Below are 17,765 nucleotides of genomic sequence, written 5' to 3' on the forward strand. Positions count from 1 at the left end.
CCCGCCCCCTTGACCTGTCCGTCCTCCCTGGACTGACATATCCCCTCCCTAACTCCCCACCTACACTCACCTTTACTGGCTCCATCCCCGCCTCTTCGACCTGTCTGTTTCCTCTCCATCTATCTTCTCCTCTATCCATCTTCTATCCGCCTCCCCCTCTCTCCCTATTTATTTCAGAACCCCCTTCCCCTCCCCCATTTCTAATGAAGGGTCTAGGCCCGAAACGTCAGCCTTTCTGCTCCTATGATGCTGCTTGGCCTGCTGTGTTCATCCAGCTCTGCACCTTGTTGCTTTAGTGACTATGTATGTATATAAAGATTTTTATGAATAAAATATATTTTTGAAATTAAAAAATATGTGCAGGCATTGGAATGGAATTTCAGAGTGGCAGGAGAGACTGTGTCGGGCAAGAGCAGGAATAGCTTTCTGAGCCGCCAACACTTATTGTGTAGATTGGCATGTGACAAATAATCACTTAACCGGAGCACTGTATAGAGTGATAGAGTTGATGGCAGAGAGTAGTATCACAGGCAAACAGTCAATGCCTGGAGGACCGGGAGTAGCTGGCGGACAAAGGCTAAAACTCTTTTTTGTCTACTGCTGCATCTCTAGTTTCCTCTTGCTGGGGGACAGCATTAATGAACCACACCAGTGTATCTCAAAAGAACAGTGCATTTGGTTGAAAAAATGTTTAATCTCAGGTTGCTAGTATTTTTAGATTCTGGCTGACTGTGATAAAATAAGCAAAACTACAAGTGTGAAGAAACTCTTTACAGCTACCTCAGCCCTGTTCCCATTTCTGGGCAGATAAACTCAGTTGAAACAGAGAAAATGCTGGATATATTGTGACCTACATTATAGAACATAGAACAGTACAGGCCCTTCGGCTCACGATGCTGTGCCGAACTTTTACCCTAAACCTAAGGTCTATCTAACCTCCACCCCTACCTTATACTATCATCCATATGCCTATCTAATAGCCACTTAAATGCCCCTAATGAGGCCGACTCCACTACCCTCTCCGGCAATGCATTCCACGCCCCTACCACTCTCTGAGTAAAGAACCTACCTCTGATGTCTCCCCTATATCTACCTCCACTCACTTATGTGTGAAGTCAAAAGTCATGAACCTGAATTAAACTCTTGTTCCTCTCTTTGCAGGGGCTGCCTGGCATGCTGTGTGTCTCCAGTATTTTCTGCTTTTATTTCAGGTTTTCCAGCATCTGCAGTACTTTGCTTTTGCATTATTTAGAAACTCGCTCACCACAGCAGACAACAGACCTTATTAATATATTGGCAGTTCACTTCCTGCCCAGATGAATGGGAGGGACATGCCCACATGCATATAAGTGAAGAGGAAAGGGGCTCTGAGACAGAGTTTTATGGGAGGGGATGGAAGAGGCAGGGTTATTCCAGAGCAGGAGAGAGCTAAGCTTTTCCTGTGAGGCCTAGACTTCTGCAGTGCCCGGCCACAAAAGAAAATGAAAATAAACTTGTTTTAAGTAGTCATTTCTGGTCCCTGATCTTTTGTTAGTCAACTTTCCCTGATGACAAAACTGCAGTGGCCTGCCAACTCAGAAAATAAAATATTAAAATGTAGTGATTGCGAGGAGGTTAGCCGGGTACACCTCACGGAATATGAGTTCCCTGACTGGGGCTGTTAACTTGGTCCAATCAGGGAGCCCTAGCTAACAGATATAAATAGGAGTGTCAGACAGCCTGTCCACTCTGAGAGCTGGCTCTGAGGGTGACTGGCTCTAAGGGTGACTTGGTTATGGGATACCGGCCTCTGTGGAATTATTTCTTAAAATGGCAGCCAGGACCTGATGATATCATTGACATATGCAGACTGAAATCCAGTGAGAACCCCACTGGTTTTAGGAGCAGGAAAAGGCTTTGAAATGTCTGGCTTTTTAAGTAGGGAGAGCGAGCTGCAGGAAGGTTTCTTTTTTTTCCCCTAACCACTCCTCCATCAGTGAAAGAATTTCCCTCGCTACCCTCGCTTCCCTACACAGCAACCTGCACCACTGAGATATAACAGAGATGAAGCAGTGCTAATAATTTACTTACCCTGTGATCCCACCAGCATCACAGCAATCTCAGCTGTACTCCGGTAGCTTGCGAGTCTGGTGTAGTAATTGTAAATGGCCTCAAAGCTCTTCTCATTTTCCAAGCTGAAGACAAATATAACAGCATCCACCCAGGCTGAAAACTGTAAGGGAAAAAATTGAATAATTTAAAAATATATGTTCCAGATGTGGGCATCTGTTGCCCATTGCTAATTTCCCTTGAATTGAGTGTTTTGCTACAGCCATTTCAGAGAGAAGTCAAGAGTTACCCACATTACTGTGGGCCTGCAGTCAAATGTAGGTCAATTGGGTAACAATGGTAGATTTCCTTCCCTAACGGACATTAGTGAACCAGATGGGTTTGAACAACAATTGACAATGGTTTTGCATTATTGTCATTCAGCTAGTTTTTAATTCCAGATATTTATTGAGTTCAAGTTTCACCATTTGCCATGGTGGATTTGGAGCCCATGTCTGGAGAACATTAGCCTGGGGTAGTGGCTTATTAGTCCAATGATATTGCCATTATACCATTACCTCCTTTAATGTAAGTATATTGGCCGATCTTTAAATTGAGGAATTAGCTAACTTGGAAATCAAGGGTGAAGGGGCTCTTCTAATGAGCACATTGCTACAATTCTATTAACTTTTTGGAAAGGAATACCGTAGAAATATAGAATGAAAGTGTTGCCCAGTGGAATTCAAGTTGGTTACTCCAGCTGATGAGTGAGCACCAGTATAGGTGCAATGGATTGAATGTTCTTCTTTTCAGTCGTGATTTCTGTAAAATAAAGCTAAAAGTAAAGTTTCCGTAGTCTTACCAGACTGTAGGGCTGCTCTCCCATTACAAAGAGACAACTAGTGATGGTTTAACCTGAGGGTCACCATGCCTCAGGCGAGGGGAGAGGCTGAGAAGGGGAATCCTTCATGGTAACCTCAGCTGGTGCAGTGAAATAAATGAACTAACATACAGTCGGACGTTTCCAGTTCGTTATTGCAAATCCATGGCAACCAACGGAAGCACGCGTAAGTTAAGTGAAAGTTACCATAGTCCCAGAGGACCATAACGTGCTCGCTCATTAAAGAGAAGTGACTGGTGTTCGGTTTAAGTTGAGGGTCATCACGTCTCAAATGAAGGGCGAGGTTAAAAATGTGGAGCCTTCATGGTGCCCTCAGCTGATACAGGAATTGAAACTATGCCGTTGGCGTCCCTCAAATTAGCCAGCAGCCAACTAAGCTAACTAACCCCCTCATTTACGTGCATGCCAGATGAAAATATACCTTGACTTAGCTATAATGCCCTGTATAATCAAATAGTTTGCTTATTGACATTTTTAATAAGGCATTTTAGATAAGATAGTGAATGCCCACTGAACTGCAGACCCACCCCACCCCCACAAGCCCAAGGAGGTGGGGAAGAATAAAGAGAAAGCGATAACATTTATGGGTAACTGGAAGCTATGGGTGAGTGAAAATAAACCCTCTTAATTCTACCTATGTAACATGCTTGTGACTGGAGTTGCTATAACCAGACAGAAATATGTAGGGCACAGCAGCAGGAACAGATCACAGAACTGGTACCTGAAGTAAGCATGGATCATTTACTTAAAAGCAGAAAGAAAGGAAACCAAAGCAACAGGAGGAATACGGTGAGTAGTTGTCCTGATCCTGCTGTTTACTAGAGACAATTTAGGAATGTTGGTGGTACGCCGGAGCTGTGAAACTGTTTGAATATTGCTGCTATAAGTGCAGATGGGGAGGTAATGGCCTATTAATCCAGAGACTCAGGTAATGTTCTGGGGACCTGGTTCAAATCCCGCTACGGCAGATGGTGGAATCTGAATTCAATAAAATATCTGGAATTAAGAGTCTAATGATGACCATGAATCCATTGTCAATTGTTGGAAAAACCCATCTGGTTCACTAATGTAACTGCCATCCTTACCTGGTCTGGCCTCCATGTGACTCCAGGCACACAGCAATGGGATTGGCTCTTAACTACCTTCTGGGATGGGCAATAAATGCTAGCCTAGCCAGTGATGCCCTCATCCTGCAAATGAATTAGAAAAAAGATATGGGGACCTGTACCTTATAGTATTCCAACTGTTGATAGGTGACAGGTAGCTTCATAATGCCAGATAGGGTGGTGCAAACAGGATCAACAGCACCTATCAAAATAGGCCCAACAGCATTTGTGCTGTAATATCCCACAATAGGAATGGAGGAACAAAAGGATCAAAGGAAGATTGACTAAGCTTCAGCATCTCTCCTGTTTGGTGCTCCAGGTGAAAAAAAAATCACAAAAGCATGCTAATGAGCTGTGTCCAGGAGGCAATTCCTATTTAACTAACTACTTTGGTCTGTCTCAATCATTTGTTTGTACCATAGCAGGTTGGCTTCAGGCTCAGGCTATCCTTGAAATCTACCAAGCAATGGAAGATCTCCACACAGTCCATAATATAATAAATCAAATTGTTGTATATAAATAATAATGAGGTGCAATAACTGATCTTTTAACTATTATGCCAAGCTATGATATTTTGTCGATTGTTCAATGGCAGAGTGCTTTTATTATGGAAAATGGACGCATTATAAAAGTGGAGTACAGCCCATCAATCAGCACTATATTAATGTAACAGCTTATCATGCCCGTGGGAATTTAAAGCCAGCCAAGTTCAAACATTTAATGGCATTTAAAATTTTAATACTTCCTTTATTCAAACCACCGGAGGGAAAAAAAGATTTGAAATAGTTTACAATAAAATCTTTTCTTCCTAGAGACAAAGAAACACAGTGGGCAAGAAATTCAATATCAGGAACCTGTATTTTTACTGTTTTGAATTAGCACAGGGTCAGGGAATAAATTTTAATTCCTATAAGTGCATGAGAAATTACTTTGGAGAAATGAGCTGCCTCCAGTCCTCGTCCTCCTGGCTCTACGAAAATGCTATGGAAATCTCTTCCCTGGGAACACTACCTCACCACACCCCTCCACCCCACCAAAAAAAACACCTCCCAAAACATGCAGGAGCCAGAGCTGGACCAGCCAGAATCAGTCAGAATCTGACCAATAAACTGCAGTAGGACCCACTGATTTGCATTAATCAGAAAAGTTGTGACTGCCAATGAGGCATGAGACCTAATTGTCACAATGCCTTAGGCCAATATTTCCAGTGTAAGTTTGAATTCTGCATTCCCTCCCCCAATCACTGATTTTGTGCAAGCATTTGTGAAGTTAATTCCGTTTCCAGTGTGTTTGAAAATGTTCCCTTTGACTTGATTCAATTCAATGTCTCACACACTACCCAACTTCCATCCCTACAGTGTGGAAGGAGACCATTCAGCCCATCAAGTCCACACCAACCCTCCAAAGAGCATCCCACCCAGACCCACCCCCACACCCTATCCCTGTATTTACACATGGCTAAACCACCTAGTCTACACACTATGGGACAATTTAGTATGGCCAATCCACCTAACCTGCACATCTTTGGACTGTGGGAGGAAACCAGAACATCCAGAGGAAACCCACACAGACACGGGGAGAATGTGCAAACTCCACACAGACAGTTGCCCGATGGTGGAACTGAACCCAGGTCCCTGGCGCTATGAGGCAGCAGTGCTAACCACTGAGCCACTGTGCCATCTTCTTCCTGGAATCCAGCACAACAGGCACCAACACTGCCTGGCAATAGTATGAACTGCTGATGCTGGAGCCAGTGATAGCACAATGTGGAGCTGGAGGAACACACCAGGCCAGGCAGCATCAGAGGAGCAGGAAAGCTGACGTTTCGGGTCGGGACTCTTCTTCAGAAATGGAGCCCCAGCCCAACACTGCCTGGCACCTTGTCTGAATAGCCATTTCTTATGTGTGTATTTAAACAGGGATTGTCGCAGACTATTCAACCACACTGGGCATTACACTCAAGATGTGGACTCTGTCCTCCTTTTGCCATCTGCCAAATGTCAAATTTCTGGCAGAGGATAATGGATATCAGAAGACAGCCTCACTGAAACAAATCATCCTTCCCACCGCCTCCTCATTGAGAATAACCATCAATAAAAAAATCTGGTATATATAAAGCACTTTTCATAATACCAGAGATAGTACGTACTGCAGATGCTGGAGTCAGAGATAACACAGTGTGGAGCTGCAGGAACACAGCAGGCCAGGCAGCATCAGAGCAGCAGGAAAGTTGACGTTTTGGGTCGGGACCCTTTGCTACAGTCAATGATGTACTTTTTGAAATTGTAGTCTCTTGAAATGTAGGCAATGCAACAGCCAAAAAATGTACAACAAACTATCACAAGCAGCAATCTGATAATGATGCAATAATCTATTTTTATAACGTTGACTAGGGGATAAATATTAGCTGGGACACTGGGGAAAATTATCCTAGTCTTTTTTTTAATTCATTCATGGAATATAGGAGTTTCTGGGTCAGGCATTATTGACTGCCCATCCCTAACTGCCCTGGAGAAGGTAGTGGTGAGCCACTTTCTTGAACCATTGGAGTCCTTGTGGTGTACAGACAAGTGTAGGAACAGTGTTCTAGAATTTTGACTTAGTGACAGTGAAGGAACTCTTCTTCAAAATAGAATCTTTTACATCCACCTGAAGATGGCAGTTGGGGCCTTAGTTTACTTTCTCAACGGCCTCCTTCAACAATACAGCGCTCCCTCAGTGCCGCACTGAAGTGTTAACCTTGATGTTTATGATCATATTCAAGTGGGACTGGAACCTGGAACCTTGTGACTCAGAGGAAAATAATGCTAGCAACTGATCCACAGCCAACATTTCACAGACAGACAGACATAGATGCCAGAACATTCTGCTTAGTTTTACATCACAGATGTTATAACTAAACTTAAATGTCTGATGATCGTTATTTGTCAGGTTTATTTTTGCAGCCCACCTCACGTTGTCATGGTTTTGCATACGAAACAATTTACTTTTGATATGGAAACTCTCAGACAGTCTCAGAGGCGCAATGATTAAAACTTGTGTGTGTAATGACTCCAGACAACCCTACTTATTTCACAATTATGTCTTTGCGCATGAAAAGCTGATTATAGTAGGGTTAATCTCTCCCTCCTGCAGCTCAATATGCCTCAGTTCCAATAACTGTGTTAAACACGTACCTGTGCATCTGGAGGACCTCCTTCATCCCTGATCAGCAGCAAATGGCTCTGACCATTGACATTGATTTCCTTTTTGTATCGACCACCTGGCAGAGACACAGTGAATACACTATAAATTCTCCAGACAAATAGACTTTTTTTTGAAAAGAAACTGTTTTAAGTTTTCTACAAATAAGCACTTGTTCCAATTGTTTACGGTCTAAGTCCACTGGTTGTACTCAAGAGCAGAAGTTCTGTCACTGTGTACTCTCTGATGTGTGATGCCATTCCTCGACATGATTTTCAGCCCTCCAACGGTGTCAGCCAGTGGGTAGCACTCTCGCCATCAAGTCAAAAAACACAAGGGTAGAACAGCATGATGGTAATGTTACTGAACCAGTTGCTGAGCTGCCTGAGCTAATGATCCACAGACAGTTCAAATCCCATCAAAGCAGCAAGGGCATTTGAAGTAAATTAAATAAATTTGGTATCAGTGACTATCAAACAACCAGACTGTCGTAACAACCCATCTGGTTCACTGATGTCCTTAAGGGAAGGAAATCTGCTGTCCTTGCTTGGTCTGGCCTCATGTGATCCAGACCCATAGCAATGTGGCTGACTCTGAAGAGTCCCTCTAAAATGACCCAACAAGTCAATCTGTTGCACTCAAGAATGGTGGCTCACCACCACCTTCTCATGAGCAATATATATTGGTTTTTGTAGCAGTGTCCATATCCCATGAATGAGTAATAAAAACCTTCAAGGTTTGAGCATATAATGCAGACAGACCCTCCCAAAACAATACTGTGAGAGTTCTGCAATGTCAGAGATACCATCTTCCACATGAGACATTCAACCAAGGCACTAACTGAACCCTTGAGAATGGAGAATATCCCATGACACTATTTGAAGAAGGGCAGGCAAAGTTCTCCTTTCCCAAGACAACAGTTACCTTTTAACTGTTTATCTTCGTGAAAGTGTAAACTTCAGAACTTTAATAACTTTAAGAATCAGCAGTAACTCTGTCTGGAATAAACAGTTAAGGGACAAGGACAAATTGTTATAGAGGAATTGTAAGCAATTAGCCATGACTGGAAAAAGGAGTCGAAGCGACATAGACAAAACTGTTTCAACAGCTGCTTGATAACTGGATGCCTGGATAAATGATTGCCCTGCAGAAGAATTCAAGGAGTTAATTGCAGGAACGTTGTGTCTTCAAACAGACAGTTAATGCCAAATATGACAAGGAACAGGGAAGCTACTTATAATAAGAAACCAAGCTGCAGACTTGCAATATTGTGGATGAAAGAATCTAAAGGATCATCAATAATGTCACACCATAAACTTGAAGGACAGAAAATGGTATAAGAATTCAACTCCAAGATTCTTCAGTCACAGAACTCCAGAGAAAAACACTGCATAAGGACTGAACCCTGGACACAACCAGCAACAGATGCTGTTGGTTGGAATCATAGCTAAACTCCACCATTAATCGGGTAATAGCCAAGTTAGGTTGTGACAAATAACTTGCTTACTTGAGCGATCTTATTTTGGTTGCTACATGCAATAAAGTTTAAATAATTGTTTCAGTATTTCATTGTCTGTGAGATTTCTTAATAAGTAGCTGAATTAAAGGTAGCTTGTGGTAACTTACACACATCTTTAACATTACCATAATGCAGTTGGATCAACTGGTCATTTACCTCACTGCTGTCTGTAGGGTCTTGCCGTGAACAAATTGGCCACCGGTTTCTCTACATTGCATCAGTTATGATGTATATTTAAACTTCTATGGTACTTCAAAAGCATTTTTAACACATTCTGATCCTATTAAATATACTGCATATATTCTATTTTCAAATGAGTGAGCAGTGAACCACCCCACTTTTGGAGAGGGATGGAAATAAAAATTGGATGGGTATTAAGAAAGAAAAAGTATGAAAAGACTTGAGGAAAGAACAGAGAAATGGAATTCAACTAGATAGCATCAGGAGCCCTGCCACATGTGTGATGAGCCAAATGGATTCTATATGTCATGATTCAGTGAGAAACCAACACCCTATCTGGCAAAGTAATTTTGCTGAACCAATAACGAGAAGGTATGAAGGAGCCGTATTAATAAAGAAGTTAAATTCCAGCGGTGGGTTTTCCCAAGACTTGACTGTGTCAATTTGTGTCAAAGCTGTTTGATTAGGTATGTAGTGGTATCCCTATGAGGCAAACAGAAACTCTGATTTCTCAGCAGCCTGGTTTGCAGGTTATTAAAGATGGTGGGGGCTTCCCCATGTGTATCAGGCACCTGGTGAAAACAAAACTTATCCAGATCAGTTTTTATTTTTAAATGTCTCCCTTATCTCTTTCAGGAGTTAACTCTTCCTTGGGTATAGTTCTACAGGCTCCAACACCCTCTGCTACTTTGCTAAAGTAGCTATCCTTTACATGTGAATTTAGATTGCTAGGCATGAAAAGGTTTTTGCTCATGGGAACATCATATGCACATGGCCATTCCTGCCCTCATCTAGATATTTTGACTCACCTCTGGAGCAGGGGGACTTGGAGCTAGCCCTTCTGGCTCAGAGGTAGAGAACTAGTCCTCATCTAGATATTTTCTAATCAACCATGTACAGAGATACTATTACACATCTTTGGAGTAGGTAGAACGTGAACCTAGGTCTCCTAGCTTAGAGGTAGGGACTCTACTGATACACCACATGAGCCACACCCCAACAAGAATGAGGAATATTGTCTAATAACCCACTCAGAGATGTTATTACACATCTCTGCAGCAGGTGGGACTTGAATTTGGGCCTCTAAGCTCAGAGATACAGACAATGCTACTGCATCAAAGGAGACGCTTCTATCCTCATCTGGATACTTCTTTCCTGATCAACCCATTCACAGATGTTATGACACACCTCTGGAGCAGATGGGACACAAGCCTAGGTCATTTTCCCCAAAGGTAGGGACACTACCACTGCACCACAAGAGCCCACTTTCTAACTGTGGTTAGAGCTGAGATCTTCGACTAATTGTTGCCCTCTCTATTAACACTAACTGCACTGCATCAGCCAAGGGCCAGCAAACACATCACAAACCAATTCAAATCCTTCCTGCTATAGCTCAGAACAACACAAAGCGGTGCACTTATCCAATGAGTTATGCCCTCATCCTCATATGATGTACAATTTTATATTAACAGCTTCTGTTAAATGGCTGTGAAAATATCTGAACTATCAAGATATAGAGGCTTATAAACAGGCTGCAGAGCTTTTCTTTTCGAAATGGTCACAATGACATTCTACATCTCACAACTACAGACAAGTAACAAACATTGCTCTCTGAAAGTAGCAACTTGCATTATATGGCACCTTTAATGGAGAAAAATTTCCCAAAGTGCTTCATGGGGTCATTATCAAAAGAAAAATGACCATCAAGCCATGGAGGAAATATTTAGGTGGAGATAACAAAAAGCTTAAGAGAGATAATTTTGCAGTGATTGTAACAAGGTCAGCCAGGTGAACCTTGTAGAAAATGAGTTCCCTGATTGGGGCTGTTAATCTGGTCCAATCAGGGAGCCCTGGCTGACAGATATAAACAGGAGCATCAGAGGCTCTGCTCACTGAGAGCTGGCTCTGAGGAAGCCGGACCAGTGTCAAGTACTGTGCACATGAAAATAAAGGGTGACTTGGTGATGGGATACTGGCCGCTGTGGAGTTATTTCAACTGGTTTTACAGCTGGTCTTAAAGGAGGAGAGAGAGAGGTGAAGGGTTTTATGGAGGGTATCCCAGAGTTTGGGGCCCAGCAGTTGAAGGCATAGCCACCAATGGTGGAGCATGGGGAGGAATGCACAAAAGGCCAGAGTTAGAGGAGTGGCAGATTTGGATGATAGGTTGAACAGGCAGGAGAAAGTTAGAGAGATAGAGACTGTGAGACCATGTTGAGATTTAAAATTCTCATTAAATTGTTTAAATAGTCATAATCATAGCCTGATAATCATAGTCTGATAATCATTAGTCTGAGGCATTGAGCACGCAAAGACCAGGATGAGTAAGAGGACCTGGTTTGGATAAGATACAGGGAAAGAAAGATTTGGATGACTGGAAACTTACTCAGGGTGGAGGATAGCATTATTACCTGCAGAAAACTAGAGTAGTGGAGTCTGGAAGTGAGAATGTATGGATGAAGATTTCAGTGACAAATTGGCTGAGGTAGGGTTGGAAGCAGGTGATGTTATAAAGGTAGAAGTAGGTCTTTGTGATAGAATATGTGGTCAAAAGTTCAGCTTTGGTTTAAGTAGGACCCTGATATTGTAAACAGTTTGGTTTAACCAAGACAGTGGCCAGTGTAGGGAATGGAGTTCTTGGCAGGGGTACATGGAGTTTGTGGCATAGATCAAAGACATTAGGTGAAGTCATCTAAGGTTTTAGCTGGACGAAGTTGAAACTCATGCAAGACAGGACATCAAACAGCAGCCTAAGAATACATAGATGGTGGAGGGTTCAAGCGAAGTGATGGAAAGGGAGAACTGGTCAGCACATATAGAGTGGAATTTGACTTCATGTCTATGGATGATGTAGTCAAGGGCCAAACCTGGGTGAGGAAGAGAGTCAAAGCCTCTAGAGATAATGGTGCAGCAGCTAACTGATGGGAATCCACTAATACAGTACTTTACTGAAAAAATTAAATTTCACATTGAAGAATTAAAATGACCCATGGTTTTTCTGATGTTTTTATCAAAATAAAAAACCTTTGTGTCACAAAATAGATTGACGCAATCACAAGAATTTTGAGTGGCTTAGTTACACACGAGAGGCCTTTTGTGATAGTTCCGTAAAATGTTAAAACTGTCACTATTTGATAGAAAGGATCCATGCTCGCAATGCTAAAAATATAGCCCAAAAACAACTAGGTACATATCAAAGCGTTGAGCTACAGACGATTGCCTCAATGGGACCACATCCTCTCAAGAGTACGGCACAAGTGTGAGCCTGTTTAACCGCATCCTGTGGAAGTGAAGCAGTCTTTCTTAAAATTCAATGTTCACTTTATGAGTGGGGAATGTTTCACTTGATTTTTCCAGGAATAAAAGTAAAAAAGAAACACTCAACTCACTTTAACTATGAACTTTACTTGCAACCCCACTAGGCAACCTTTTAAAATATCTCCATTGATCATATTTAATAAGGCCTTTATATTATTCAGAATCACTTTAAATAATTGCTCTTTCTGCTGTCATTTCTGATGTTCTGTAGCAGTGCTTAGCTGTGTACAAAGGTGTGCTTTTTAGTCCCATTAAACATAGGACACAAGCTTGCCAACACTCTGGCACGTTCTTGTAGTTTCCAGAAATTAAAGATTAATTCCCTTGGACACTTATGAATAAACCTGATAGAAACATCCTCAGGGCATTGAAAGACAAAGGTGCTCTCTCTTTTCAGTTTCTGAGCACACCCGTCAGCATTGTATTCTGTCTGTAGGCGTATAACAATGATGTCAGTGGCACAGTCATCCTCTGCGACTGTGTTGGCAGGAGATTTACCATTTATTCAACACTTTTCACCACTTCAGGACATCCCAATGCGCTTTGTTTTATTCATTCATGGGACGCGGTGTCATTGGCCAGACAACATTTATCGCCCATTCCTAATTAATTTCAAGGTGGTGCTGATGAGCTGCCTTCTTGATCTGCAGCAGGCAATTTTGTGTAGGTTGACTCACAATTCCCTTAGGTAAGATTTTGACCCAGCAGCACTGAAGGGATGGCAATATATTTTCAAGTCAGGATGGTAAGTGCCTTGGAAGGGAACTTGCAGGGGGTGGTGTTCTCATGTCCTTCTCAATGGTAGTGGTTGTGGGTTTGGAAAGAGCTGCCGAAGGAGCTTTGGTGAATTTCTGCAATGTACCTTGTAGATGGTACACACTGTTGCAAGTGTGTGCCAGCGGTGGAAGGAGTAAATGTTTGTGGATGTGGAACCAATCAAGCGGGCAGCTTTGTCCTGAATGGTGTCAAGCTACTTGAGTGTTGTTGGAGCTGCACCCATCCAGACAAATGGGGAATATCCCATCACACTCCTGACTCATGCCTTGTAGATGGTGGGCAGGCTTTGGGGAGTCGGGAGGTGGGTCACTCATTGCAGGATTCCTCGCCTCTGACCTGTACTTTTAGCTACAGTATGTATTTGGCTTGTCCAGTTCAGTTTCTGGTCAATGGTAATCCCTAGGATGTTGACAGTGAAAGGTTCAGTGATAGTAACACCATTGAATGTCAAGGGGTGATGGTTAGATTCTCTATTGTTGGAGGTGGTCATTTCTTGGGACTTGAGTGGCTTGACTTTTATTTGCCACTTATCACTCCAAGCCTGAATACTGTCCATGATTTACTGCATTTGGACATGGGCTGCTTCAGTATTTAAGGAGTTGAGAATAGTGCTAAACATTGTGTGAACATCTCACTTCTGATCTTATGATGGAGGGATGTTCATCGATAAAGCAGCTGAAGATGGTTGGGCATTACCATTCTATCCTGAGGAACTCCTGCAGAGATGTCCTGGAGCTGAGATGCCTGACCTCCAACAACCACAACCATCTTCCGATGTGGCAGGTATGACTCCAACCAGCGGAGAGTTTGCCCCCTGATTCCCAATGATTCCAGTTTTGCTAGGGCTCCTTGATGTCAGACCCGGTCAAATGTAGCCTTGATATCAAGGGCAGTTACTCCATTTCACCTCTGAATTCAGCTCTTTTGTCCATGTTTGAACAAAGACTGTAATGAGGTCAAGAAACTGGTGGAACCCAAACTGAACATCAGTGAACAGGTTATTGTTAAGCAAAAGCTTCTGGATAGCACTGCTGACAACCCCTTCCATCACTTTGCTGATGATGGAGAGTAGTTTGATGGGGCAATAATGGTTGGGTTGGATTTGATTTGTCCTGCTTTTTGTGCATAGGGCATACCTGGACAACTTTCGCATTACAGGCAGATGCCAGTATTGTAGCTGCACTGGAACAGCTTGGCTAGGGGCTCGGCAAGTTCTGGAGCACAAGTCTTCAGTCCAATTGCTAGAATATATCTTAGACCCATAGTCTTTATGGTGTCCAGTGCCTTCAGCTGTTTCGTTTTATCACGTGGAGTGAATTTAATTGGTTAAAGGTTGGCACCTGAGATGCTGGAGACTTCCGGAGGAGACCAAGATGGATCAACCACTTGGCACTTTTGGCTGAAGATTGTTGCAAATTCTTCAACCTTAACTTTTGCACTGATGTGTTTGACAATCGAACACGTTCTGAAGCAATTTGACTGAACAGACCAAGGGAGCAGGTGATGGATAGACATATTTTTAATTAGCCTGTTCAGAGATCTTGTTACACACTTCTTGAGCAGGTGGGACTTGAACCCAGGCCTCCTTGCTCAGAGATGGAGACACTATCACTGCACCACAAGAGCCCTTAGATGATAAATATATTAGTTAAGGGTTAATTGGGAGAGTGAGTTTTATGGAGTGTTGTTAACTGAAATAAAGCTCTCAGTGAAACTGTGAACATGGATTCTCTACAAAACCAGTTATCTTCTTATCTTATATCAATGTACTGGGCTCCCAGTCATTGAGGATGGGAATATTCTTGAAGCCTTCTCCTCTGGTGAGTTGTTTAATTGTTCACTACCATTCACAGCTGAATGTGGCAGGACTGCGAGCTTAGATCCGATCCATTGGTTGTGGAATCACTTAGCTCAATCTATCACTTGCTGTTCACGCTGTTTGGCATGCAAGTACTCCTCTGTTGTTATTTCACCTGCATGACCCCTCACTTTTAGATCATATTCCTGGCAAGCCCTCCTGCACACTTCATTGAAACTAGGGTTGATCCCCTGGCTGGAAGGTAACAGTATATTGCAGGATATGCCGGGCCATGAGGTTGCAGGTTGTGTTGGAGTACAATTCTACTGCTGCTGATGGCCCATTGTACCTCATGGATGTCCAGTCTTGAGTTGCTAGATCTGTTCAAAATCTATTCCACTTGGCATGATGGTAGTGCCACATAAGATGATGAAGAGTATTCTTAATGTGAACTCAGGACCTTGTCTCCACCAGGGCTACGCGGTGGTGACCCTTACCCAATACTGTCGTGGGCAGATACATCTGCAGCAGGCAGATTGGTGATGATGAGGTCAAGTATGTTTACCCCTCTCGTTGATTCCCTCACTACCTGCCACAGATCCAATGTGGCAGCTATGTCCTTTAGAAGTAGTTCAGTTCAGCCAGTAGTGGTGGACATTAAAATGTCTCACACAGAGTACGTTCTGCAAATTGCCACTTTTAGTGCTTCTTCCTGGGGTGGGGAGGGGGTGGGGTCAACAGGGCTTAGCTTGCTGTTATCATTTCCAATGAATGTTGATGCCAAGTGACCCGAACAGTTTCATTCCAACTAAGCACTTTTTGAAGTGAGTGACTATTGCAATGTAGGAAACATGGCAGTCAATTTGTACTCAGCAAGTTCCCACAAACCTCAATGTGATAATTAGGTGCTAGTTGAGGGATATAAATATTGGCTGAGACACAGGACAGAACTCAACTGCTCTTTTAAATTGTACCATGGAATCTTCTACACTCACCGAAGAGGGCAGACAAATAATCTGGTCATGTAGCTCATTGCAGTTTGTGACCCACCTGGGTACAGACCCAACATGGTAATCTGGTTCCAGTCAAGATTCAAATCAGAGATACATCTGGTGTATATAGTTCTGTACAACACTATATAGGGTGAGACGTTCTGGTTATCGTGGGCAGTGACATTACAAACAAGTGCCTATTAAATAATGTTTTAACACTGCCCCAATCCAATTCTCTCTTCTATTGTATGATCATGTCACTTTGCAGTTTTCACATAAATAGCCAGAATCAATTCCCAAAACGTGGGCTGAAATTCCAAAATCCCACATGACAAAAAAAAATTGACTTGTTCAGTTGCTGTAAATCTGCACCCCTTGAAGTGGCACTTAAAAAATTAGTTGAAGTGAAATGCATTCTTAGAGGAAAACAAAAACTCATTCTGCAGGAAATTAGCCCATGAGCTGTCAGAGACATTTAAGTATCAATTTAGCCAGCAGCAGGAGTTTGAAAGAGACATTGAGAATTTCTCAAGATATTCCATAATGGACAATTTGTGAATGACATGAACTTGCACCAAGAATTATAAAGTGAACACACAAAGTTAAAGATGAATGGAAGCTGATACTACCTCAAGAGCAGTGAACAACCCTGGTGCCACATCCTGTGCCACCAAGTGCCAGGATGTGGGTATGTGCTCATGATAGCCCATCAGGCAAGTTCTCAATCATGAGGAGGCAAAAATTATTGAGACAGAATATCAACCTGAGCTACTTTAGCATGCTTTCTACTGACAACGCACAAGTGGGGCAATTCACCTGCCAATTTCCTCACCTGGGGATCAATGTATTTTCCATATATCTTCAAGGAATGATGCATTTGCAAGGGAGTAAAACAATACAAATCAATTGTTCAATATGATCAGGAAATTATTCTCTGGCATTAAAGGACATTATTATCACAGAAAGACCACTGTGCTTATCTATGGGCTGGTTATCTCCCATGGTAGTGTCACTGGGTGCTTTATCAGATTAGCTTGGCATTATCAGAGCAAACTGTCAGTAAATGCGCCATCAACAATGGAGTGAGTGTGAACTTTAACAAGTTGAAGAAGGACCATTCATTCCAAAAGCTCCCCTGTGGATTTTTCATGAACATCATGCTTTGATTTCAATATTTCAAGACCTGGATGTCTTCAAGTAATGATGCATTTGGTGAAAGGATCCATTAGTGGAGCAGATGCCATTCGAGCTCAACCATCTGAGCAATGATCTCATGAAACATATTAAAATCTAACTGATTAACAATTAAGTTTGACTTATTATTGACTTATGTTAACAGATTGCCATTTTCCATGCTGCATCCTTCTATGATCAGGTGATTCCAGTCCCTCAACACAACAGGACTCTCTGAGCAACGTGATCTCAGAAAACTCTCAAACATTGAGACACACAAGCCCAGAGTGTTTCCCCTTGTTCCTGCTTGAGAACATTCTTGTTGTCTCCATTGACCCACCACAAACCTGCATCTTCCATTTTTTTAAAATTCATTAATGGGATGAGGATGTCGCTGACATTTATTGCCCATCCCTAATTGCCAAGAGGGCAGTTAAGAGTCAACCACATTGCTGCAGGCCTGGAGTCAAATGTAGGCCAGGCCAGGTAAGGATGGCAGTTTCCTTCCCTAAAGGACATCAGTGAACCAGATGGGTTTAGCACCACTGCATTGGCCAATTGGTTTTAAAATGCTTCTTCTTTTTGGAGGAAGCAGTGAGAGGGCGAAAAGAAGGGGAGTGATGGCTGCTGGAGATGCACATGGATGCTAATTTGACAAACGTCCTCCTCCATGTGACTGAATAGGATTCCTTTAATGTGTTATATTTTTTAAAAGGGTATCTTTAGTCCTATTTAAATAAAATAAGAAAGGGAAACAGATTTCAAGACAACTGTGAATTAGAGTTGCCAAACT

General features: G+C 42.5%; 1 protein-coding gene across 1 annotated transcript in view; it reads right to left on the reverse strand.

Annotated features, from left to right (window-relative positions):
• Positions 1-17,765, reverse strand: part of LOC109926116 (arf-GAP with GTPase, ANK repeat and PH domain-containing protein 3-like) — a 112,635-nt gene that overhangs the window by 46,734 nt on the left and 48,136 nt on the right. The window contains exons 5-7 of the mRNA XM_048618870.1: positions 7,212-7,297; positions 2,071-2,212; positions 599-657 (exon numbers count right to left, since the gene is read on the reverse strand). Coding sequence (XP_048474827.1) covers positions 599-657; positions 2,071-2,212; positions 7,212-7,297 — 287 coding nt within the window. The remainder of the gene's footprint in view (positions 1-598; positions 658-2,070; positions 2,213-7,211; positions 7,298-17,765) is intronic.

This window comes from Rhincodon typus, chromosome 41, assembly GCF_021869965.1.
Source record: "Rhincodon typus isolate 14 chromosome 41, sRhiTyp1.1, whole genome shotgun sequence".
NCBI lineage: Eukaryota > Metazoa > Chordata > Chondrichthyes > Orectolobiformes > Rhincodontidae > Rhincodon > Rhincodon typus.